The 25145-nt window shown below is 40.0% G+C and overlaps 2 protein-coding genes across 7 annotated transcripts in view; one reads left to right on the plus strand and one right to left on the minus strand.

Moving 5' to 3' along the window:
* LOC131701476 (regulating synaptic membrane exocytosis protein 3-like) overlaps positions 1–584 on the minus strand; it is a 33645-nt gene extending 33061 nt beyond the window's left edge. Inside the window, exon 1 of the mRNA XM_058999354.1 lies at positions 453–584. The gene's annotated coding sequence lies outside the window, so the exon portion shown is untranslated. The remainder of the gene's footprint in view (positions 1–452) is intronic.
* Positions 469–22287, plus strand: LOC117414051 (nuclear transcription factor Y subunit gamma). Of its 6 annotated transcripts, none has more exons than XM_034906433.2 (12): positions 469–588; positions 8289–8413; positions 13265–13371; positions 14165–14236; positions 14960–15073; positions 15696–15791; positions 17592–17765; positions 18563–18640; positions 19078–19227; positions 19580–19687; positions 19989–20045; positions 20637–22287. In XM_034906433.2, the coding sequence occupies exons 3-12, from the start codon at positions 13273–13275 to the stop codon at positions 20754–20756; spliced, it is 1068 nt and encodes a 355-aa protein (XP_034762324.1). In that variant the 5' UTR covers positions 469–588; positions 8289–8413; positions 13265–13272; the 3' UTR covers positions 20757–22287. The 6 variants fall into 6 exon arrangements, with proteins under 6 accessions (XP_034762324.1, XP_034762327.1, XP_034762328.1 ...); XM_034906436.2 differs by having other exon boundaries at positions 14168–14236; XM_058999351.1 differs by lacking the exon at positions 469–588 and adding an exon at positions 882–972.
* The last annotated feature ends 2858 nt before the right edge of the window (positions 22288–25145 follow it).

Genomic DNA, 25145 nt, shown 5'->3' on the forward strand with positions numbered 1-25145 from the left:
ACACACAGCAGCCTTATATTGCTAGCTTGTCATGCACGGACTTCCAATGCAGCCTTCCATCCCCATCTAGTGGAAACTATTATTATAATCACTCTAATCCTGGCCCTATGAGAGTCTTATTCTTACTGACCCCTTTCCTTTTAAATGCAAAGAGTTTATTTCGATTCGTTAAAGGTTTACCGCCGCTTAACGTGCTCAGCAAACTTGTTTTCTTTTTTTCTGAAACAGGTGAATTTAAAAGAACTTATGTACACATTAAAAAAAAAAAAATTAAACAAAACAGTCGTTATGTTACATACAAGCTATAAATACAGGCAGGAAAGTCGATTTTTATATATTTATATTTATATGTATATATTAGTGTTGCCCTGCCGTTACCCAACATGGCAGCAGTCTGTTCAACATGCCGTACAATTCCTAGACTCATCCTCCTCCCCCCCCCAACTCCTCACCTCTCGCGAGATGTGTTTCAACCCCTGAAGGGAAAGCGTTCCAGGCGCAGCCGCCGCCATCTTGTTTCCTCTCTGCGTTTAAAATAAAGTAAATAGACCGAGTAGGACTCCGCGGCAAAAGCGTACGCTGTAACTGGTGAGTATTTTCCGAGTCTGTCTGGGGGCTTTCGTGCAAGCTGAACCGGTTTCTGGGGGTCCGTACTTCTGAGGAGCCACGTTTGCCGGCGCTATCTGTCCTCTAATGCGAGTTGTTTGTGAGCTTGGACGAAGGCGCCATTTCCCTCTGCTCTCTGAGACGCTCATTGGTGGCAAGGTTTCTAGAGCTGCGGCTGTTGTGAAACTGCGCCCCATGTTCTCCATTTTGGCTCTTATTGATCTGCCTAGGGCACGCTGATGACTGCACGGTGGAGCCGGAATGGCGTTAGTTTCACAGTCATCTCTGCTCTAAAAACCTTGATTGGTGGAAGACGGTCCAGGGTTTGATTGGTCTGAGGGACAAATCCAAACTAAATCTTTATTGGTTCGTGCTGATTTCCACATCTTTTGCAAATCTTTTTAAGCCAAACTTACCTTTTAATCGTGGATGTGTGGTTTTGGTAAATTGGTTTGCCGAAGCCGTGCTCTGCGACTGCTTGCTGTAGTCTGGGTCGCAGCCAGTGCATGTTTCGCTGTATTTTTATGTTTGATTTTATCCCCTTCGTTTCTATTCTGTCTGGTTTAGTTTTCACTCAGTCTCTCCTGCTGCTGCAAATTATTTTCCAATAATAATAATAATATTAAAAAACATAAGACTCGTTGTTTTTGTAGACAGTACAAAAATACAAAGACTTTTGTATGTGTTTGAAATGCAATTCTTTTTTTTTTTTTGTACAGCATTGTCGCAGTGTTGCACTATTTCTATCTGTCTGAATATACAGGTATATACAGTAAGGTGTAATGGGTCTGCAAACACATACAGTACAGTACAGCCGTGTGCATGACGATGTGGTGGTACTGTAGCAAATGATATATGTAGCAGTGCAGACAGGAATTGGCATGTGTTTTCTTACACAATCCTGTGGATTCACGTTTCCCTTTTATCACATTTTGTTTGTTTTATATATATATATATATAATATAAATGCAGCATTTTAACAAAACAAAAGATGCAGTCAGAGGTATGGAGTTGAACTTGTATTCTGCATACAGCTGCCACTACAATTACAGCTGTCTCCAGAATAATAATAATAATAATAATAATAATAATAATAATAATAATAATGACTTAATTGTGGCTTGTTGCCTTTTTTGGTGAATAAATATCTACCCATATTTTGCCTTAAGTCAATGTCTACAAAGCACTGACTATTTCGGTGCTTTATGCTTTTGTTATTGTGTCACTAATTAAACATTTTAGACATTCTCAATATTTATTTTCCCAGGTAGCCATGTCATGTGGCACTGACATCTAAGCCAGTGCTACACAACCTGCTTCTTTTTTCAGCCAAGTGTGGTGAATTGGTGTTTGTAAAAATGCATAGGTCACAATTATAGGTAACATTTTACTATTGCAGTGTGAGTATTTCAGTAGCTAGTTACCAAACATGGGGCCTTATCGTGCTAGCTTGTATTAATTGTACTGTGTTTTAAAAGCCTATCCAAGTACCTATGTGCTGGAGCTTTGCTTTAGGTTCATATGAGGGTACCAGCACTTGAAAAATGTTCCACATTAGGTTGCATTTCATCTGCACAAATTTGTAATGGTACAGCCTAACGCTCTGGCATGTAAGGCTTGACAGTCTAACATGCTTCTGATAATCTGTTATGAGAGCTGACACAAATACTGACTGCATTCGTTTTCACAAGGTTACTACCACAGTAGTTTTGTATAGTAGATTGTCCCTTCACCCCCTCCTAACCGATAGTCCAGCCCTGTCTGTACAAGCCCAGGTAAGAAAGCTTCAATGTCACAATGAGAGACACAGATGTCAGGCTGACCTTGCTGGCAGCAGACCTGGTTAATGTATTGCACAGCTGATTGATCCTGATACAGAGGTGGTTAATTATTCTACAGGCTGTTGTATTTAGCATTATGGAACGAGGAAGACTAATTGCCTTTGTACAAGCATGGAAAATGTGTGTTCTATCAAAGGGGGTTATTTCTATTCAATACTTGTATCTATTAATTAATATACATTGACACTGTGTCTAGGTTTCATGTGACACATTTTCTTGAAAGGTTAGCAGTTTATGATGACCTGCCAGCTCGTGTTACCCAGGCTACAGCCTTGGTTTTGAGATTCTTAAATGTTACTTTTGCTTTTATTTTAAAACCAAGAGAAAAAAAAAAGTTATCGTCACACCTTTCTCCAGTATACACCATTTGTGCAGAAGAGAAAAATCAATTGACAATGTTGCAGAACTAGTCCGCGATAGCGTGCAAGTTAGTTCATGCTTCCCAGCGCTGGTGTTGAAGTTTTCTAGTCGTCAGCATGCTTGTGTTTCTAGTACAGCCCGCACTCATGCAGGTACAGTGAAACAGGGTGTTTTTCAGCTGCACCAGGGTATTGCCCTGACCTTCACCTTGTCAACGGCAGGACTGTGTGCTCCAAGTTCCTGCCAGTATAAAACGCCCAAATGCATTTGTATTTAAAATAAAAATAAAACATCAACTGGCCAAAATGGACCACATCAGAGAGATTCTGTTCTGTACTGCTATACAGTAGAATAACTTCTCAGAACGAGTTGTGAAATGCTGGGGGGGGTGTGAGGGTTATAAATTAGAGGGAGGTCAATCGGTTGCCCAATAGCACATTAGTTGGAAGCAGAGGATGTTCCTGCCAGGGCGGTTTGGAAAAGCAGGAAACCAAGTGCCCTGGAGACAACCTTTAAGTCTGCAAATTGCTAGTGTTGGATTAATTGTAATCTGGGAAACTCGGTCTCAAATCGGCCATACAGAAGGTGAAACTGCAACATAAGCATGAAACTTCATTACCAGCGAAATTGTGTGCGTACGTTACTGCAGGTCCTCCACTCTCAACACAAGCAGTTGCCCACATAACAAAAAAAAAAATCCTGAGAAGCTAATCACCCATAAACATCTTGCTGACAGTCACTGATGTTTAGGTGCAGTATTTTAGGAAGCAAGTTTTTTTTCGTCAGGAAAGTAATATTTAACCAGGGGAGACGCACGCGGCAGGCAGCAGGTGTTCAGGTTGAGCAAACACAATTATACAACTCTGACATGGCCCGGGTTTACCAGTAGCTCTGCAGCTTGCTAGTTTAACTCGCTGGTTAACTGTTAGTGTTCTGTAAATCTGGCATTTGGTAGGGATGTCATTTTATTTTCTGGTGTGTGCTGCACACTCAATAGAAAGATTTAGAGAAGGGATTGGGAACAGTGGTTTGAGTTAAATAAGCAGCATTCATGAGTTAGTTTTTTTATTTATTTTTTTTTTTTAAATGTTGGTAAATCCCACGGTTGAATTGCAGCAGCTGTGTGTCACGTGCAGGGATTAAAGACTCGAGGCTGTCTCTGCTCTCCAGTCGAAGGCAAGAAGTACATTTTACAAAATTATACATCAGCAGTTCAAAATATTGAAAATACTCCCCATTTCAAACAGCTAAATCAATAGCTATACCGTAACTAGCCAGGTGTGTAACCAGGATTCCTTTTTCATAGTCGTTTCTGGTTATGATTTCACATACACCTTTGCATATGACCTCTACAAATGTCCCTTTTTTAAAAGGACGTGGTCAAAGTGCTTCAAACTGGTACAGTACTGTATGCAATGTTAGTGTTTATAACCCTGCTAGAGGCATGTTGTCATTTTAAACATGTTGTTTCAGCAAAGCTCTGTTCAGTAGATTTGCATACATGGTACCAATAATAGCAGCTTGGAACAAAGACAATAGTTAGGGGTTTTAATGTTGCTATTTACTTTGAATTGAATAGTCAAAGCATGTGAAAATGTGAAATGGAAATAGTCTAGTAGTCTAATTTAAAATCTAAAATACCAGAATAGCTAGCCCTGTTTCACTAAATTCATTCACAACTGTTACACTTTTTTTGATTTTAAAATAAATAAATCATTTGATGTGTTTTTGCTTTTTGGTACTTTGTGTTTAATTAAAGGACGGATTTGTTTGATTGATTTTAGTAAGAAATGTAATTTAAAGCGAATGTTTAATTGACCAGCCTGTGTCTTGTGTTGGACTTCGTCCTGTAGTATTTGACAGTCATGAACTCTTTGATTTTGAAGTTTGATGCCTGTAAAAGAGAAACGGCTACAGTGACCTGTTTTGGGGTATGTACACTGGAAGTCTAAACAAACAAAGCAGAAAGACCTGCAATCATCTGGATGGGGTATCCCAACCCCTAGGAATAAGGGTAGCTCTCTCTTTCCTTAAACTGTAAAAAAAAAAAAAAAAAAAAAAAGCACAGGTTTTCTGTTTGAAAGATGTGTGGTGGGGGGGTGGTTTAATGACCACCCCTGGCAGTGATGCATTCTCTTTAAATCCTGCGGCCAGTGTGAGAAACTAAATAGAAGCCTGGGTCAGCCAATCGGCTAAGGAAAAGACATGTGCATCACAAGCCTGGCAGCCAATCGCCAGCTCCCTAGGGCGGGACCAGAAAGACATTTACTTTGACATTGCAAATAAGAAGGGAACAGTTGTCAGACTTGCAGCCATTCTTTCAAAGCAGACTGGTTGCAGGTGTGGTGTCAGTTTAGTTGATAATCGTTGAGGGGAGTTATTTATACCTCAGAGCTGGGTTTTATTACTTTCATTTCTTTGTCTTTTTTTTTTTTTTTTTCCCTGACCCCTATCTTGCAGCTCAAGGTAACTTAGAACAGGAAGTTGGCTGTTGCAGGGGGGCGGGTGGCTGGCGGGGGGGGGGGGGGGGGCTAGTCATTGACAAGCAAAGCAGCGAATCAGAGTGTTGACTCAGGCTCTGATAACACAAGCTGACCTGTGAGCTGACAGGAGGGGCGGGGCGAGGTATCAAGTAGCACGCTAGATTGATTGCCTTTGAATGTTAAAGGCGAAAGAGGCTGCAGATCTTTTCTGGAGTCTGAAGTGGGTTTATTCCCCTTTGAGAAACAGGGGTCAAGTGAAAGACAAAGGCAACATGAGGGACGGCAGTTTGCAGGGGAAAGGAGCCAGGAGAAGGGAGAGGAGTCCCTGCGGGTCTGTGAGGCTTGCAGGCAGCGCATTTGAAGCTTTCCGTTGCCTTTTGTTTCCTGCTGCTCTGAGCTTGAAGGAATAGGGCTCCTCTCTCCCTGTTGCTCTCTGTCTCTCTCTCTCTCCTCCTTCTCTCACTTTCTCTGATCACGGAGGCATCGTTAAAATGCAGCTGCCACTGCAGGAGACCCGGTAAGTTTAACTTCAGCCTTTAAATAAATGAAGAAGTAAATCTGGAGGAGCTTAAGCATTTTCTGTGCAGGAGTTTTTACTTTTAGGAGAAATAAGATGCCTTCTCTTCACCCTGTGCTGTCTAGCAAGTTGTTTTCCAGCATTTAATGCTTTTGCTAAACCAAGTGTCCGCTTTTAGATTGGAATGTCCTTCATTTGTTACCATAGTGCAGTGTAAGATGTGCAGGAGAACTGATGAATTAAAACAAACCACACAAAACACATTTAGATCAAGCTGCGCTGTATCTGGTGTGATGGTGAAAGAAGTGTGTATTTTTGAGTTCTCATTTGACACGTAGGGTTTTGCACTGGGACAGCTCAGTAATTTGTTGTGTGACAGTTTATGAAGTATGTTAGGGAAAATGGGGTATTTTTTAAATTTTGACTTGTGCAGCATGCTTAACTTTATCTTTTACACTTTTTTTTTTTGTTCTCTCTGTACCATTCTTCTAATACAAATGTGCCATTGCTGTATGTACTGTAGTAGTGACCGGGAGCGATGTTTACAGTACTCATCTTTGTTTGCATATAGAACATGCCCTTTTGGAAATCACCTTCTATTCCAAAGTTTTCTTAGTCATTCTAGCAAACCAATTCTCTTTCGACAGACAAAATGAAAGCAGTAGAATTTGAAAGTGCATGGCGAATACCTAAACATGCTTTCAAAATAGTAAAATAAAAAAATGTTGCCTGTGCTTGGCTGCCTGTTTTTGTGATGTCAGTTAGGTGATGAAAAAGTTGTGCATGTCCTTTTTTTAAATATGATTTTAAATGTTTATAATACAGCGTAGGCAGCATCACACAGTAACTAATCATGAGTTTCACACCGTGGTTGGTTTGAAAAGAAAGCCACAGGTGTTGCCGTTGCAGTGTTTTCAGTTTTTTTGTTTGCAAACAAGGAATGAAGGTCATTGGAATGTGAGCTTGTGCGGTGGAGCAGTCGCAGTGGAAAAGGGGACAATCTCCACCTCCGTTTCCCTCTCTTACTCTAAACAGAGGAAGATGGCACGAGCCAGCTGCCAGAGAGAGTTCAGACAGTCTCGATTTTTATAACATTTTGTTTTAAAATAAGTCTGTTTTACCGGGGGGGATTTCAGGGATGTTTCAGGATTACTGAGAGGGGGTCAGTCTGTGCCGCAGTGAAAGTTAGGAAAAAGCCAGGCCTCTCTACCAGTAAAAAGTGACCTTGAGATGAAGCTTGGGAGAGTTTGGGAAGGAGCAGGGGTGTAATAAAGAAGTTTATTTAAAAAATCTGAGCTATATTGAGTTTTTATGCTATGGGGTGGGTAAAGTTAGGGGCCCAGTAGACAATATTGCTTAACAAGGCCAGGCATTGCATCATGATCTATGCTCTAGAAAATAATTAAAAAAATAGTGCTATTGTGGTTGGGACCACAGGCAGATAAAGTTTGTTACTGCAGGTGGGCTGTGCAGTTTTTAATTTTGAAAGGATTGCTAGTGCATGGTTGTAATCTTTTGGCATGTAATGTGCAGGACAGTACAGAAATGGCTTTTCCATTCTTGTGTGTTCAAAAGAACTCCCGCTCCAGATGTTACGGTACTGTCCTGTTCTGAAACGTGAGCGCGTCGCAGCACTCCAAAAGAACCGTTTTAAGATTGTTTCAATCGGTCCAAACTGATTAGACAAGTAAGAAACTGTAAGGAATAGGCTTTCACCTTTGAATGCCCTACATCACAATTGGCACTGTTTCAACTCTTGGGTATTTTAATGTAAGTATGCAATTACAGGAAATGCTTTTGTCAAATAAAAAGGAATGTCAAATATTTGTGAATGTAAGTGATAAGAAAGCATGTTCTTTTGGGTAAATCTGGCTATGCAAAAAATATAAACTTCAGGGACCGTGGGTATCCTGCATGAGGTAAAATTACGAGAACATAGTTTGCCATACCTTTGAATAGCCAGATCTAAACAGTAACAACTACGACTGTTCTGCTATTTCTAAAATGTAACTCTTTGCATTTGAGATGGGGACGGTGAAAGTGAAGGACAAAGGTTTGTCCCTGTTAGCTTTGTGAAATTAGCCCAGGGCCTGTCTCTCTTTCCTTGCTTCAGTTAACTCTTAAAGAATGTGATTATTAACTGTGGCTGTGTCAGAGTCCACCACTAAAGGTTGGCAACATTTCTAAGCTGTATAATCCTTCATTTTCTAATAGGAACATCATTTTGTTATAAAATTGTACTGCAAAAAAAACACACACAACACAAATGTTGATCCTCTGAAAGTAACAGTTGACATCAAGGAAGAAAACTGAAACATTTACAATGTGAAACGCTATAGTCTTACTGTGCCATTTGCTTCTATTGAAGAAAACACAACTAGCTTAGTTCAGATTACCTTTTCAATTTAATGTAGGTTTTAATGGGTAACAAATGACCTTGTTTTATTGGAAGTCTGATTTTTTTTTTTTTTTGTGTTGCAGTCACCTGGAAATCTTATGTGAGGGAGTGCCCCGCGTGTTTCAGGAAGAAGGGAGTACGGAAGAAGGGAGTACGGAGGGCTGAAGGTGACTTTTGGTTGACCTTTTGCAGATCACCTGTGCTTCAGGTAAACTGTAACACTTTATACTCTGCAACTGGAATTGTGTAGCTGAAATCTGTCATAGCACACACACACACACACACACACACATACATATGCATTTGCCCCCTTATACAGCTGTGTACTGTGCAGTATTTTCTGTTTTCCGTTTTGGTGCTTGTCTGAACATTAGTTTCACACCTCGAAACAAAGGACAGTATCCAAAAGCAAATATTTAGTTAGTGGGATTTTTTTTTTTGTATTGCAAACATCATTCCAGCGGTTTGCAGACCATGTTATTGCATGGAGTGCTTTGGTTGTTGTATACATGCAATGAAAGAAGCCAGATCACATGCAGCGCTGGCCCCTGACCAACAATAGTGGCCATTCCAGGTCAGCACTAGTGTGCAGTTCTCTCATGCATTCATCCCCAGGAAAATTAAATCGATAGAAACTGCTTGCAATACGTCACCCCCCCCCCCCCCCACCCACCTGTCAGGCTAGTAGCGGGAGGGGCTTTTTAAATGTATATTATTTTTGCTGTTAACTCATGCACGATAACAAATATAGAATGTCCCTTATTTAATATATAAACAGAAAACCAATAGTTCTTATTGAATGTCATTTGAAACCGAGCTACACTACACTGCTGTCTAAGTGTATTGTGTACAGCAGCTAGAGTTTATTACAGTCAGTCATATACACGTCAGTCGTGTTTTACTGCCCTTGTATTAAGAGTAAAATCAATCCCTATTATATATATATATAATAGGTATGTATGTATGTATGTATGTATGTATGTATATGTAACAAATGAATGCACTTAACCGTCACACGCAATTTCCGACTCTGTCACCAGTTTTCGGACACAAAGTCCATCTCTTCAGTGTTACAGTTTATCTGAGTATCCATCACAGCCCGCGTTTAAACAAAATAAAAAATAAAAATTTAAAAATTCTCTCTAATGCCAAATCAGTCTGTCTTGCATTGTGCAGTTACACAGCGCTTCCTCCCGTTTCACCTAACGAAAATGCAGCCAAAACAAAGCGAACGAGACAAGCTAGAGTGATGTAACAGTTAATCATTAAACAGTTTTAGATACTGCATTTTCATTTGCAAGTGAACTGTGACATTAGGACCTTAACGAGCATTATATTCTGCAATTTTGAATACTGACTTTGGATACTGTTAATTTTGGAAACCTTTTTTTTAATCTTTTGGTTTTGCTAAATTGCATTGCCTTTTATGTTTTTTGCATGGATAACATTTAGATTATTTTGCTGTTAGGTCGTTAATGGGAAATTTTACATACTGCTACAATACGTACCAGATTTAAAAGTATTTACTGTATTGCAGTTAACGTGTCGTCTCTTTAGTTCTGGCAGAGATGTTTTCAGAATCATATCGTTCTGAATTAAAATACTACTTCTGTTAAACATATAGTACTGTGCCAACAAAACCAATACAGTACATCTAATGGAAGCCTGCTTATTTTAAAACACAGCCCTTTCAGATATGTATTTTTGATAATTTTCCATTTTTCAGGGAACACAAAAAAGATACAAGGGTTGGAACGGGCCAAAATTAAATAATCAGATATGCGTCACACGCGTTTAACCGTCACTGAAATCAAAATTTTATAGGTGTCGGATATGTGAGTGCTGACCTGTAATCTATTGAAACATTAGCATACCAGACTGACAGAGTCTAGACCTTCGTAATTAGTGGGATTGCTATTGGTTCAGGCACTTGACTTACAGCAGAAAGGAATGAAAAGCCGAAATGTCAGTAGATACAGTAGATACTGTGACTTCATCTAGCCCAGCATTTGAGATTTTATTCATATCCGGCCAACCTAGAGTCTACTGTAACACCAAGTCTTGTGTAATAAAACCCTAATTTCAGTGATCAGGTGCCAGGAACCTGAGCAATGCTGTTCCTTTAAAATCTGCTCTGAACTGGTTCAGTGAATGGTTCCTGCTTCCTCCTGCATGCAGTAGCGTTGCCTGAACAACTCCCAACAAGTAACCAATTAACGGCTTACAGACTCGGAGGAGAAGTATTACTGTATTAAAACAAAAATGTCATCAGGTTAGAGCACTTAACCAGAGGAGTTCGAACCCTGGCTTTTCGGGTGTTGTCTTGGCCTTGGAGACTTGTATTGTGCATGCAAAGCAGGCAGAAAATAGAAGGATATGGAGTTGAATGTACTGTACATGCACGGTTTCATAGGGCTGCTGAGTAGTCCTGAATGCAGTCTGCTTGCTGTGTGTGCACAATGCTTTTCTGCGCAAGTATTGGCCATTTCCCACCTCATATAAAAGTATATGAAAACCAGTGCAAACCTATCCCAAAGCTTTTATTTATTTGGAATTGTGATGCTTGTGAACTGCAAAGTGTTCCCTCTCGCAGGTCTAAGTGAGCACAACACTATCCTGACCTGAACCCCCCCTGCCATGTAGTCCTGATCCATTCAAGAGAGACAGGCAGTCGTGTTGTTATTACACAGTGTCCTGACGATTTAAACAAACTTGGGGGGGGTTTGCCTTTCTTTGATAGTTCCTGATCAGTGCATTGTAGAAAAAAGAAAATGTTCAGTATGTGTAGGCCTTTGGGTCAGTGGTGGCAGTGGTTTGAGCGAAACTGAAACTAATCATTTAATAAATACATAAGAAATTCTACAGCGGATCTGCCTGTAGCAACGATCCTCTGTCCCAACAATACAAAAATATGAAAACTGAAAGTATTGTGCGTTTTATAATTTAATATAATTTTTTTTTTTTTGTAATACAGCCAGGCCTTCCCAAGCCTAAGCCTGTATGAAACATAAAATGTTGTTAATGTGATTTATTGCTTTCAGTGTGCTACTGATGTGAAATATGAGATAACATTGTATTCCTTCAGCATTGCATTAAAAATAAACCATATTAAACCATATCTTATAAACAGCACATTTACTGCTCCAAGTAAGTCTCCGAGCCTGGTAAGGCCAGGCAGCGTTTCTATTTTTTTTTTTTTTTTTTTAATTCTGAACTCGAAGCTCAGCAGGCTAATTGTTTATTTCAGAAGCAGACTGTATTAAATGCCCAGTGTACACTATTATGTAAAATAAATAAATAAATAAGTGATCACAGATTCATCTGATGGTACTGAAGTTGTCATACAAGTGCAGCGTTCGTGATGAATACGGTTGTCTTGCAGGGTCTACAGTCTTGGATCTGTCAAAGTTTACCTTGTCCTTTATCGAAGTGTGCATTCTCATTTACATTTAACAAGAGTGCCACCTGCCTTATTAGTGTTGCCTGTCTCTTTCCAGGTTTGAGGCACTGTGTAGCCGTTCAAGGATGGCAGGTTACGTGGTATCGCTAGTGTTCAGATGAACGAAACCTCAGAAATTTGCTGTATCTAAATTGAAGTGGCAGCTTATTGCCCAAGGGTGAGGGGTATAACAAACAATCTGGGGATCTTTCTGTAGTGGCAAGGATTGAAATGTTTTCAGGTTGGCCTCATTTTGTACGATAATTAACTAGCCAGATAGTTTGTAATTATATGAATCGACTCGTTTTAATTATTTTCCCTTTCCCAGTCGCCAAATCCGAGCACACACTTACCCAGCTGCCTCCTGACTTTGCTAGAGTGAAGTAACCCCTCCATTGGTGCTCTACAGGGATTTTTGGGGTTACAGCACATGCAAAGCTCGAATGCCAAATTCTCTACACAGTAGGCATTTGTCTGGTCTAGTTTAAGTATTTAAATAAAATAGCGATACATAAAAAAAAAAAAAAAAAAAAAATCAAAAATATTTTTCCCATTAAGTAGCTGTCTGAAGCATGTGCAGTTTTTAGGGCCCTCATTCAAAAAATGTGGACCCTTGTGCTTGTGTGGCTGTCTGTTTGTCACACTCTACACAGTGGTTACGAGAAATGCCTTGATTTTGTACCAATCTTCACCAGACTTCTATCATACACTTCTAGCCTCTTATAGACATTTCAGAATGCATTTGGCTATAATCTGATACTCTTGCTTTCATACAAATATGTTTAATCTTTCAGGTATTGTGCAGTTGGCACACGATCATAAGGACCCTCTGTATGTGCATGCACTGATTTGTTGGTTGTATTGTGTGTGTGAGAGAGGTGCACGGTAGTAGGGGAATGTAAGCAAGTTCAAGGTAAATTCTGGGGGGATTCCTGCTAATCATCAGTTCACTGCAAGCGGATATGGCATTCTAGTATATATGTAATGTAACGATAGCTTTTTGAGTTTCATAGACCTTGTATGGGAATATTCGGTCCACAAATTACTTAAAGTACAAAGTTCATGGTCTTTTTGCTGACTCAAGAAGCTCCAAAATGCTGATGTGTGGAAAGTAACTATAACTAATGAAAATCAGCAGATAACACATTTATTCTGGGTTGTCAGTGACTGTCTTGGGGGCTAAAGATGATGTGGAGATGTGGTGTGGTCTGAGGGAGAAGAAAGATAACAGCATTCTGTGTTTTACCTCCATATACTTTTACCTCCATATACTGTAATTGCTAAATTTGCTTTGTCAACTAAACATGAATTTAATGACGCCTTGTAGTAAGTAGTATGATACAGTATATAAAAAAGCAGCTGTATACGTGTGTGTGTGTGTGTGTGTGTGTGTTTCTGTTTTACTGGTGTATCTCTACTGTCCTACTTTTGTCCAGGGTTTTTTTTTTTTTTTCCCCTCTTACAATGAAATACCTCTTTTAAACCTTTTAGGAGCTGCCACACCCCTGCGGTTCACCCAGTTTGAGAGAAAAAAAAAAATTAAACAAGTTTGGACGTGATTTACAGAATACTACAGGATTCTTTTCAAAGCGATCCTTGTGTTTCTTTATTTTCCTCCAGATCTCAAGATGTCTGGAGATGGTTCGTTTAACGCTGGAGGTGATGCTCAGCAAAGTCTCCAGTCTTTCTGGCCCAGAGTCATGGAGGAGATCAGAAACCTCACTGTGGTACGTAGCCGAGAACACACCTTTTTTCCCTTTTTTAATACGTGCAAAGCTTCATGCTTCTGAAGACATGCTAGCCTTTCCCAAATTGTTTCTAGGGCCTTGTTTCAGCTATTTTAAAACATGCATGTGGTTCAAGCAAGATCCTTATCTTGCAGTATTTGAGATCCGTCTCATTTGAAACCTGAGCTTATTTGGGCAAGTATGTGGTTTTTTGCTCCAATTAATTCATAAATATTCAGTGATGAGAAGCTCTGATGCTTTTAGTCATTAGCATTGTAACTTTCTATGCAGATTAAAAAAAAATAGAGAGAAAAGAAAAAACAAGGATACAAGTAATTGTTAAACGGCATTCATTGAAGTGACTGGCTTTGCAGAAAAAGTGCCTGCTTTTGGATTGGATTTTTAGTTGCACATCATGACCCAAATGCATCTGTGATGTGACTTGACATTAGTTTCACCTTAAAGAGAGAACGCTTTCCACACTGCAAGAGTTTTCCATTAAGGGAGGGAAAACGAACATTAACTTTGTTAGACATTATGTATTGTAGAGACCTCTACGAGACTAATAAGGTTTAAACTCTCCTGGATAAAACCACAGTAGTGTTTTCTGAAATGTGACTCTCTGTGTAAAGCGGCTTGCTATGTTGAGTTCAATGTATTTAAACAGATCCTGTTATTTGCTGTTTTAGTTCCTTTGCTAGTTCTGTTAGCCGTGCAGTTTTTACATTGTTCTGCTTTGTTGTTATTTCCGTGTAAAACGCAGTTTCATTAATGTCACTTCCCTCTGTTCCAGAAGGATTTTAGAGTTCAAGAGCTTCCATTAGCTCGAATCAAGAAAATCATGAAGCTGGATGAAGACGTAAAGGTAGTACAGTACTTGTGTGGAGGCTGGCTTTCTTCTATTAAACCATTCAGTCTGTCAAGAGAGAAATCCAAATACAGGGTCATTGGTTTGTTTTTTTAATGAATGCATTATTATTACCAATATCGATATTTTGATCCGATATCGATAATAATTTCCATATAGCAATATCATGAGATTAAACAAATAATTTCACGTAGACTGGCAGAGATATATGTTTTATTGCTAATGCTGCTAAAAATACACAATAGAATCAAGTTTATTTTGTATGAAGATACAACAAACCCTATACATACCAATTATGGTCAGTCTCGTAGGGAAACGCCACACACTAAAGTGTTATTTAACCATTTTATTCCATTGATTGGCATTTAGGTACCAAACCCTATTTGCATGCTACATTAAGCACTATTGGCATTATTTTGAGATGTTTCATATTGCAATTGTGTTATTATATTGTTTTGTGTTTTGGAAGACTTGGATATTATACAGTTTTCATATAATTGCCCACCCCTAAATATATATTTTTTGTTTAATCCATTTTGGTTAAATATTTTCTTGCTTTCTCCAACTCACCTGCATCTCTGTGCTTTTATAAAATAATTAAATGGCACAGGTTTTATTTGTTGTTTTTTTGGGGGGGGGAGAGGGGGGGGTTGGTCTTGTTTTTTCGAATGGGTGGAGGTGTGAGAGGAGAAAGCTTAATTAATTTCTACACGATTGTAGATGATCAGCGCTGAAGCACCAGTTCTGTTTGCTAAAGCTGCTCAGATATTCATCACAGAGCTGACACTACGAGCTTGGATTCACACAGAGGACAACAAACGCAGGACTCTCCAGGTAACAGATGATCATCTTCTTCCTCTTCTTCTTCCTCTTCTTTCTCCTCTTCTTCTTCTTCTTCTTCTTTTTCTTTTTCTTCTTGGTGATGGCAATTAGTCCAAACCTGTTTAGTCCAGGAGTTCCATTTCTTCTTAAAATCTCATTTAAACCCATGTCTGATCTGCTGCTGCTCAGGAAACACTGAACTATGACCATGTACAGTAGTTGTATTTTTCATCACAAGAGTGTGTTGTGTTGTATAGCTGGAGGCTCTGCTACTCCGCGGCATCAGTTGAGCAGCTGTGGCCCGAATATTATTTTTCATGCTGCTAAAAATAAATGGATGTATTTTGTGGGATGACAATGGGAGACTTGATGCGACACGGGGCTCTATTTTAAGGGTAATAATGTCAATGCAGCCCATTACCCCCAATAGACGAGTGCAGGCCGTTTATCTTTTAATGCATACAGTGTTGTAATTTCCTTTGGAACATTCCAATGGGCACAGTAATGAACACACAAGTGAAACAATTGGCATTCACCTGGGGACGTCACTTCATAGTGTGACTCTTGTTTTCATTTCTTAGCCGTTAATAGCAGCGTCCTTCAGTTTTGTTTTGTTTTTTTTCTTTCTCTTCAGAGGAACGATATTGCAATGGCCATCACAAAGTTCGACCAGTTTGATTTCTTGATTGACATCGTTCCCAGAGATGAACTGAAGCCTCCCAAAAGACAGGTAGGAGAAACGGAGGCACCCATTCTGTTTCTCTTTCTCCTGCTGCTCTAAAATACCACCGTTTACAGGGAATTTAATGTTGAAGATTCAGCGTGATTTCGTAATAAGGTTAACATTTTTATGGTAATGCATGCTAAATATATTGAAAAATGTACTGTTTTTTGTTTTCCTGCCTGACGTTCCTTTAGTTTTGCTCAATAATATATACTATGAGCTTTTACGTCTTAAGTTTCATTATTGCATATTGCATTTTTACTTATTCAGCTCAGCTGCTGTGTACATTTTTGTCATGTGTGAAGGAGATTGATCCCACCTGTACCTTAACTTTTATTACTGACTGACAGGTGTTTTTATATATAACTAGTCATCCAGATAGTCGTTTTAAAAGATAAGACATTTGTATAAAATGCTATTTACAGTACGGGAATCGTGTGTATGATACCAGTGTAATTTAAAGGTTGTGAATTACCTGCTATTTATTTTTTTCTGATAAACACTAATTGCGTTTGACATTATTACTGTGTGAGGCTTACAGTGAATAGCCTCAATTTCCAATCAGTAAAAAAACTGTTATTTGTAAAGTCAAGACGTGCAATAGATATAAAATGTGCATTTTACAAGGCTACCTTTCTTTTTCACCTCAAGTATCTGTGCATAGTTAGTGTTTAAAGACACTGTTGCCAAGACTACAAATTCTGTCGCTAACCATTGAATTGACTGAACAGCCAGTACACCAGTAGCCATAGAATTCTACTTACTCAGTTTACTGGGGAAATCCTTGTTCGGTTTTATTCCAGCAGTATTTTTCCATATTTTCACTGCACCTTAGAAAGTTAAGGAATCATTACTGATTTTCCATTGTTAACCTGGTGGTAATACATGATCTGGCAGCTTGGGGGCGCTGTAAACATCCTTGACTGGAAGCTGTAGGGAGACTGAAGGGGCTTTCAGTCGGATGTTTGCAGCGGTCGGCTGTCATATGACCCTGTTCAAGATCTTCAGCGACAAAGTCTTGCATCTCTGCAAAAGTCTGCCAGCTTCCTGTGTTGAGCCATCTATACACAAGAGTCCCTTAGTGTTAGCTGTTATTGGAAGGTGTACAGACTCATCCATTCAAATTCAATGAAACTGGAATGGGGAGTCCCTTTTGAACGAGGATAGAAGTACAATAAACGCATCATGACAGTGATTGAATTTTGAATTCACCCTACTAGCAACTACAGTGCAAAGCCTGTTGTGACAGTGGTTGGATGACTTTGGGATTCTTTGGGAAGGTTAGTTTTTGAATTGCAGACGCTACCCAGTCCAGTGAGGTATGGGTATCGCAGCACCTCGGATCCTGTGGAATTGATTTCCCCACCCCTGTGGAAGATGCTGTGCTGTAGGGATTGTAAACATCCTACACTCTCAGCTGTGTGCCTGGGAGCTGGGAGAGGGATGTTTACTCTCTCTTCCACAGACTGGTCGGCAGTCCACCAGCGACTGGAATCCAAGATATCTTACTTGTAGGTGCCACAGGAAACTGGCTACATGCTACGGGATGGACAGCAGTTTCAACAAGAGGTTGTTTTGATTGTTTCTGATGTATTTTAAAAAAAAAAAAGGAAAAGAATGTTGCTACTTCTGAACTACTAAGAAAGATTGACCCATATGAACAGTTTAACAGGAACAATGGTTTAGTTTGTTTTGTTTATATACACAGATACACACATTGTGTGTGTGTGTCTATATCTATATCTCATACAGTTAAATGAATAAACGTAAGACTGTCCTCAGTGCTTGTCTGGTTTCCGTCTGTAGGAAGAAGTGCGACAGTCAGTCGCGCCCGCAGAACCCGTCCAGTATTACTTCACTTTGGCACAGCAGCCAGGTGCTGTGCAGGTCCAGGGGCAACAGCAGGGGCAACAGAACACTGGCGCCACAGCCACCCTCCAGCAGGGGCAGATCATCATCACACAGCCACAGCAGGGGCAGGTAAGAGTCACAGGCCCTGCCCTGAAGTGCACAAGGAATCACTTTTAATCTTACAAGAGTTTATACATATGGTAACTTCTAGAGCTCCTTTCACTAAAGAGCACCTCCAAAGAACTACAACAATGCAAGTGAAAACGCCTAAACCACTCTGATTAATACATGGGTTTAGCTTAAATAGCATGTATGATTCACGAGTTCTTGGTGTGAGCGCCATACCATCTGGGCATGCTTCAGTGTTTTATTTGCGAGTCCTGCTGGCTGTGTCTTTCTTGTCCACTTTTGTGTTTGTCTGCTTGCTGTTTGTCTGCTTGCTGTTTAAGACTACATGCTTTCTACATGCTTTCTACAGTGAGTCCTGCTGGCTGTGTCTTTCTTGTCCACTTTTGTTTTTGTCTGCTTGCATTTTAAGACTACATGCTTTCTACAGCTGTCTTTGTCTTGTATTTGTAAGTGTATGCCGCTTGGTTTTTATATATATTTGTGTATTTGTAATTGTGCTGCATTTATATGGTGGCACGAAGTAACTGTTATTTATATATCTTGTATCCAAGGGAAGACCACTTGATTAGCCATGCCAAGACATTGTTCCTTTTGTTGTTTTAAAGTACTAATGTTCCAGGTACTTACGCTTATGTACCCAGAACCTAAGCTTTAAATCCTGTTTTGAACACCATGTAAGGTCGGTGTGTGAGATCCCGGATCTGACTCTTTTTGGTCAGATAGCATTGCTTTGCTTGCGCTTCTGTGTGCTTCCAGCGACGCTGATGTGCAATCTCCTGTTGGCGTGTTGTTTGTAGGTGTTACAAGGAGCAGGCGTGCAGCAGTATCAGCAGGTGCAAGTCGCACAGCCCCAGACTACGGCATCCTCAATGACGGTAATACACCAAATGAAATCCCATCAGAGACCTGGCTGGTAGCCTGGCCTGGCCTGAACCACCCTGCTTGATTTATATTGGTTTGGATTCTGTATCATATCGTGTTGTTTAATATCTGAGCAAAGCCCAAGGTTAGAAAGAAGATCTCCATTGCACAGTTTTACTGTGAGATAAACTAGGCACAGTACCTGAAGAGGCGTGCATTATCCTCATGGTAAAACCTGGAATGGGTGACGCGATGCCTGCTAATAAAATGGCATGTTAAATGCTCCTTGTGCGCTACATTTTTTATGCATTTTTGTGCGTGTTTTGGTTTCAGAGACGGCTGTCCCTCTCGGGGCTCTCTGTGTTTCTCGTGCTGCTTGGAGCTCCCCTCTCTGTCTCTGTGTTTGCAGATGAGGAGCAGGAGGACTAACCCCTGTGCTTGTTTATTCCAGAGCCAGCCTGTAACCATGCAGGTGGGAGAGGGCCAGCAGCTACAGATCGTGCAGGCAGGGCAGGGGCAGCAGGCACAGGCAGCCACGGGACAGACCATGCAGGTCATGCAGCAGATCATCACCAACACTGGAGAGATCCAGCAGATACCGGTATGTGACTGGGAGTGGCCAGTGCCTTGTGGTGGAGGAGCTTGCATCCTTCAAGTTCATGTTTGTGCATATTTGCAATACAATGCAAACTCTTAATATGTTTTTTATAGGACCCTTCATGTAGACAACACAATGCTTTACATAAAGAAAAATAGAAGAATAAAATGTATGAAAGAGCAACCGTCAACCAAAAGCCAGAAAATAAGTTGCATAAAGAAAAAAAAAGAATTAAATTACTTATCTGTGCATAGTGGGGAAGGAATGAATTCTGTACTTAACTGATGTTGGGTAGGGTGTGTTTAGTGCACTGTAACTGGTATGTAAATCTCCCTCTTGTGGTCTCATTGTGTAGGTGCAGCTGAACACAGGGCAGCTGCAGTATATCCGGTTAGCCCAGCCTGTATCCGGGACACAAGTTGTTCAAGGACAGATTCAGACACTTGCCACCAACGCACAGCAGGTATGTGTACATCGACCTACACTAAAAGCTTATATATATATATATACATTAGTCTGCTTATTTTTAATCTGCTATTCAACCACCTTGGTATTCACTAGGTATATGATCTACCATGGCCATGACACATTTCTTATAGAAACATGGATGTCTGTTTTTTAAGCAATACTTCTGCAAGCAGTACTTTAATTATAAAATACAAATACCACTGTGTTCAGTTGGTTAGTGGTGTGTACAAAACGCAACATCCTATACAGAGCACTTGAATTAAATCTGATACATTGATTGTAATTTTGTGTCCCAGATAACGCAGACAGAAGTACAGCAAGGGCAACAGTTCAGCCAGTTCACCGACGGACAGGTGAGAGCAAACTGCTTTCCACACACTCCATTCCAGCATTGCATTGTTGTTGCTCCCATTTTATTTAAAGGCAACAAGCAAGGTTTTTTTTTTTTAATGATTCAGCATTGACTAAGGCTTACAGTGGATTGCAAAACTATATCATTGCTTTTGACAGAAATGTATTCAAATTGTAAATTACTTTTTTTTTTTTTTTTTTTTTTTTTTACTTGGGAGTAAATTTAATATTTTTCATAATCCTATCATTCATGGGTGTGATTTAATTTAGTTACCACGTTATTGCACCATGCTTTCCAGTGCAAGGACCCTTCACTGACTCCCCTGTCTTCCTTTGATCTTTATCATAAATATTTTTTTTTTGAGTTCATCAAATAAACCAGTGACCAAAGTCCACAGTGGCTCCTTTTCCTGTCCGAAAGTCAATTCGATTGTTAATACCAACCTGGTTTGGTTAGTAAGAGGTGGAACATTAGAAATGTTTTTGAGTACGGAGGATGATTTCACACATTCGCCGCTTATCGTTGATTATCACTCGCCTTAAAAAAAAAAATAAAAATAAATAATAATAAAAAAAAATCCTTTGCTTTTCAGCAACTCTACCAGATCCAGCAAGTGACCATGCCAGCAGGACAGGAGCTGAGCCAGCCCATGTTCATCCAGTCGACAAGCCAGGCAGCTGACGGGCAGGCCACACAGGTCACCACGGACTGAGCAGAGCCACCACAGGGAGGGGCTGTCACGCAAACTGAAGCAGGAACACACGGGTCCAGAGGCAGAATCGGCGCTCTCTCTCCCGCTGTTTTCTGTACCAATGTAATTATTGTACACAATGTCTGCAAGTAGCCTCTGGCACGCTACACTGTCGTGTGGTTGAAACCAGAATCTAAAACGAGTGGAAAAACAAACACACATTGCAAATCAAAACCATTTTTTCAAAACATTGTTCAAAACCCTGTCACATTTCTTTTCAAGGAAATGGAAGCATTTAATAACATTGAATGGTTTTGCTTGTATTAAGGCACAGCTGGCAATGTTAGCAAAGCTGGTAATATGCACATGTTTACCGGGGTGGGGTCCCTCCCCCTTATGCAGCAAACTGTTCTGATCATGTTTTGTTCGGGCCGCTCAACATTTGTGGATCTCCTGTGGCTCCAGGAAAGACGTGTATATACTCGGAGACAACGCTTTTCTGAGCAGCCTCTTTCCCTGGCTTGTGTTGGCAAACGATCATAGTATTGACCTTTTTAAACCTCCTAAAAGCATAATATAGTGCAGTGCCTGTCATAAGTCCCACTCATGTATTCATGTCTGCATTTAGTCAGGGAATCTACCTAGCCAGTTTTAATTTTAGAATCTGTTGGATGCAATGGAATTGTTTTTCTTTCGTCGTGGAAATAGAAATGGGTCATGCTTTTTTTTTTTACAGTCCATACTATCAGTGACAAAGATATACAGCAGGACTGGCTTGTAGAACTTCTGGTTATACATTCTTCCCAGCTAAGCATTCTTTGCATATCTAGTTTTGCTTTCAAGCAAATTTATTTTACTTCATTGTGTAGTGTGTGTTTCTTTTTTGTCAGATTTTGCAGAGTGGGTTTAGAACACACATTTTAAACATTAGCATAAATGCATTTTTATAACAGAAAAGGTAACTCTTTCCAAGGTAATCCACAACTGTTGTTCAGAAAGTGTGTTCCTGCAGGCCAGCAGCCTGGAAATAAATAAATAAAATTAACGTGCACGTAGCTGTTGGAACCGTGCGGCTCAAATATCTGAATTGTAACAAAGAAAAAAATACAGAGATAAAGCAGACAGCACAAGGAATTAAGTAAGTTAGAGTTTATGATGTTAGAAATGTTCTGTATCTCTTGAACAGTATTCACATCTCAAGCACTGCAGATCAGCCTGTGCGGTGATCCCTGGCTCGAATCACACCCTGCTGTGTGAGTCCTGTGTTGTGTATTTGTGTCTGTGAGAGTTCTGAAGGTGTGTATTTCCACAGCACCCCCTCCCCTCCCCTCCCGTGACTGGGTTTAATATCGTGTTGTATATAGAAGACTCCGTCCACCTGGACCAGGCTCGAGTCAGCTTTCTGACACCTTAGTCTGTAGAAAGCTTTTGATTTTTTATTTGTATTATTGTTTGTAATAATTGTGCTAATTAAAATGTATTTTTATTTCAGCTTTTTTTTGCATGTAGTTTAAACTGCCAGCATATAATGCAATAAACTTTTTTTGGAGTACTGGTGCTTTTTTTTTTGGAGGTGGGGGGGGGGGGGGACTGATGTTAGTAAAGTGGAATTGTAATAATGCCCTGCGGCCACAAGAGGGCAACACAATTAAAGGCAACCTGATCAGAACACCTAGTTACAGTTACCTTGAGAAGCAGCAAAAACTCTTTAACCCTTTCAATGCTATTTGTGGGCATTATGGTTACTGCTTTTACGTTTAAAACCTTGTGCAACAACTCAGAAGCGAAGCTCAGGAATTCTCAACGTACCAACCATCTGTTTTCTGTTCAGGATGGTTAGACTGTATGCATTGTGTATTATTATTATTATTATTATTAATTTCTTAGCAGACGCCCTTATCCAGGGCGACTTACAATTGTTACACGATATCACATTATACATTATTTCACATTATACAGTTATCACATTATTTTTACATACAATTGCCCATTTATACAGTTGGGTTTTTACTGGAGCAATCTAGGTAAAGTACCTTGCTCAAGGGTACAACAGCAGTGTCCCCCACTGGGGATTGAACCCACAACCCTCCGGTCAAGAGTCCAGTGCCCTAACCACTACTCCACACTGCTGCTTGTGTAGCTTTAGATTTTATTTGCTATGAAATAAAGTTACCAAGGAAGGTTGCAAAGCACAGAGCTAGAGAGAGCTGTGTATCCTGAGAAATAGCTGAACCTCAATGATATTAACGTACTGGTTTTGCACAGCAAAGTCACCCTTGTTATTGTGATATCAACAGACCTGTCCGGCTCATTAGTGTTTTACGATATTCACCTTTCCACCTTTGGAGTCAGCAGTATAAGACCAGCCCAGGTCAGTATTGACATCAAGCTGAGACAGAAATAACCACTGATGGTTAAAGCACGGTGCCTTAAAGGTGGATAGGAATGACCAAAACCAGACCCATTTAACCACATCCTTGAAAACTACAGGTAATGAAATTAATTTTTATTTGACAGTATACGGCTTAATCGTACTGCAAGGGTGCCTGTACTTTTTAATGATGTTAGAATCAACAGTAAACAAGTCCTTTCTAAAATGCAGCTGTCTGGGGAGAGACTCCTCATGCGAATGAACTCTGGTTCCCACACTGGAAAGCAGTTATAAGAACATTAGCCACATTGAACTCTGCGTACCATGCAGTCTCCAGGAACACGCACAAAGAACTTACAGAACTGCACAAAATCTGTAAGTGGATTTGAACCAGACAAACACTGTAATGTCATATTGGCCTCCAGTTAATTCATCAAAAAACAATCGAGTCTTTAACCAGGGGAGGATAATAATATGTGCCGAGCTAATACGAGCTCTCCTTTAGCGATCAGTGAGTATTTTCCTCAGTTGGACAATGTTGCTGGCATTGTTCAGGAATGCCTTGCCACTGCGTGTGAAGACCAGTTCGGTCCTGTGAAATGGCGGTGTTCTGTTTCTTACACAACACTGTACTCTTGTGTTCTTGCGGCTCCAAAAGAGCATTAGCTGGTTAAAGACAGAAGAATCATTGTGCTGGAAATGATTTTTTTATTTTTTTATTTTGCAACTCTAAAGTTCCATTCACTTTAATTAGAATGCTGTTATCCTGCAAAACAAGTCACAAAGAGTCTCATTGACCGCACGCCACCGAGCCAAAATACTGGTTTGGTTGAACTCCTAGCTGGTTTTGAAGCAGCCCTTAACTGACTTCTTATTAAAAACAACCAGGCTTAAAACATATAATAATAGCTCCAATTAGAGTATGCATCGAGTCTACTATGAGAAAAGCCTCTCCAGCTAGTGTAAAGACCTCGACTTTGTCTCAGACTTGAACCACTTATACTGTCCCCTCCTCATCAATGCGTCTTATTGTTAATGTTTAGATAACAACAAACCATCTAACAATATTAGATGATCATAAAGTTTCTATAGCAATAGTGTATCTCTCTAGCAGACACCATCCAACGTCTTGAAAAAGACTTTGAGTCGAAACTTTTGTCAGTTAATTTGTTAAGTTTGTTTTAGTATTTCGAAATTTAGCACGACTAAGTGTTTATATCGGATCTGGTTGATTATTTATATGCACACAAAAATGCTGCCAGTTTCCAGAATGCATGAAAACATTACAATGTTGTTGTAAGTAATGTTCAGGCAAACACATAAAAGTGTAGTGTTTGAGGCCCTGACCACTCTCCAGCGCGCCGTGAATGCTGTCGATTCAGCACTGGAAGCGCTGGTTAAACGGCTGACTTGGCCGCCTGGAGAAGGAGACTGACACTCTTCCAATGCCTCCCTTCTTCCAAATCGCTCATGAACACGACTGAAAGCTGTTTTTGTAAGTTGCTGGTGAGCGTTTTCCCACAATAACTTAGGGTGAGCCAGAGTGACATTATTTTCACCGAAGGGGAGAAAAAAAAAAAAAAACTAACGCGTAATCGGGAAAAGTACAACTTAATCTTTCTTAAACGTGCTTCTCAAAGAAAACTCCATGCAGTTTTGTTCTGTATATGGATTGTTTAACTAGCATACAGGGCCTCGTCTGGTCTCACTTTCACAATAACAATAACCCAAGTCTGTAGACGCACAGGGGGTGACATCAAGGCCATCCCCACACATCAAGACTTAAACTCAATAAGCCAGAATGAGCAATTGTGTTTTAGTTAGAACAGCTATCTCTAATATGCGGTTCTGGATTTGAAACTAAACTTGAATTTAACTTTAATGCAGGAAACACCTTCAACACAACTAAAAGGATACCAGTGTTGCTGCTAGTGCTGAGAGCCAAATAAATTTACTTTATAGGTAATCATCATTTGTCATTCGAGAACCAGTTTCAGTTTGGAATGTCTCTGATCTGGACCGTGCGATTGAGAAGTGTT

Source organism: Acipenser ruthenus, chromosome 25 (assembly GCF_902713425.1).
Source record: "Acipenser ruthenus chromosome 25, fAciRut3.2 maternal haplotype, whole genome shotgun sequence".
Lineage (NCBI taxonomy): Eukaryota > Metazoa > Chordata > Actinopteri > Acipenseriformes > Acipenseridae > Acipenser > Acipenser ruthenus.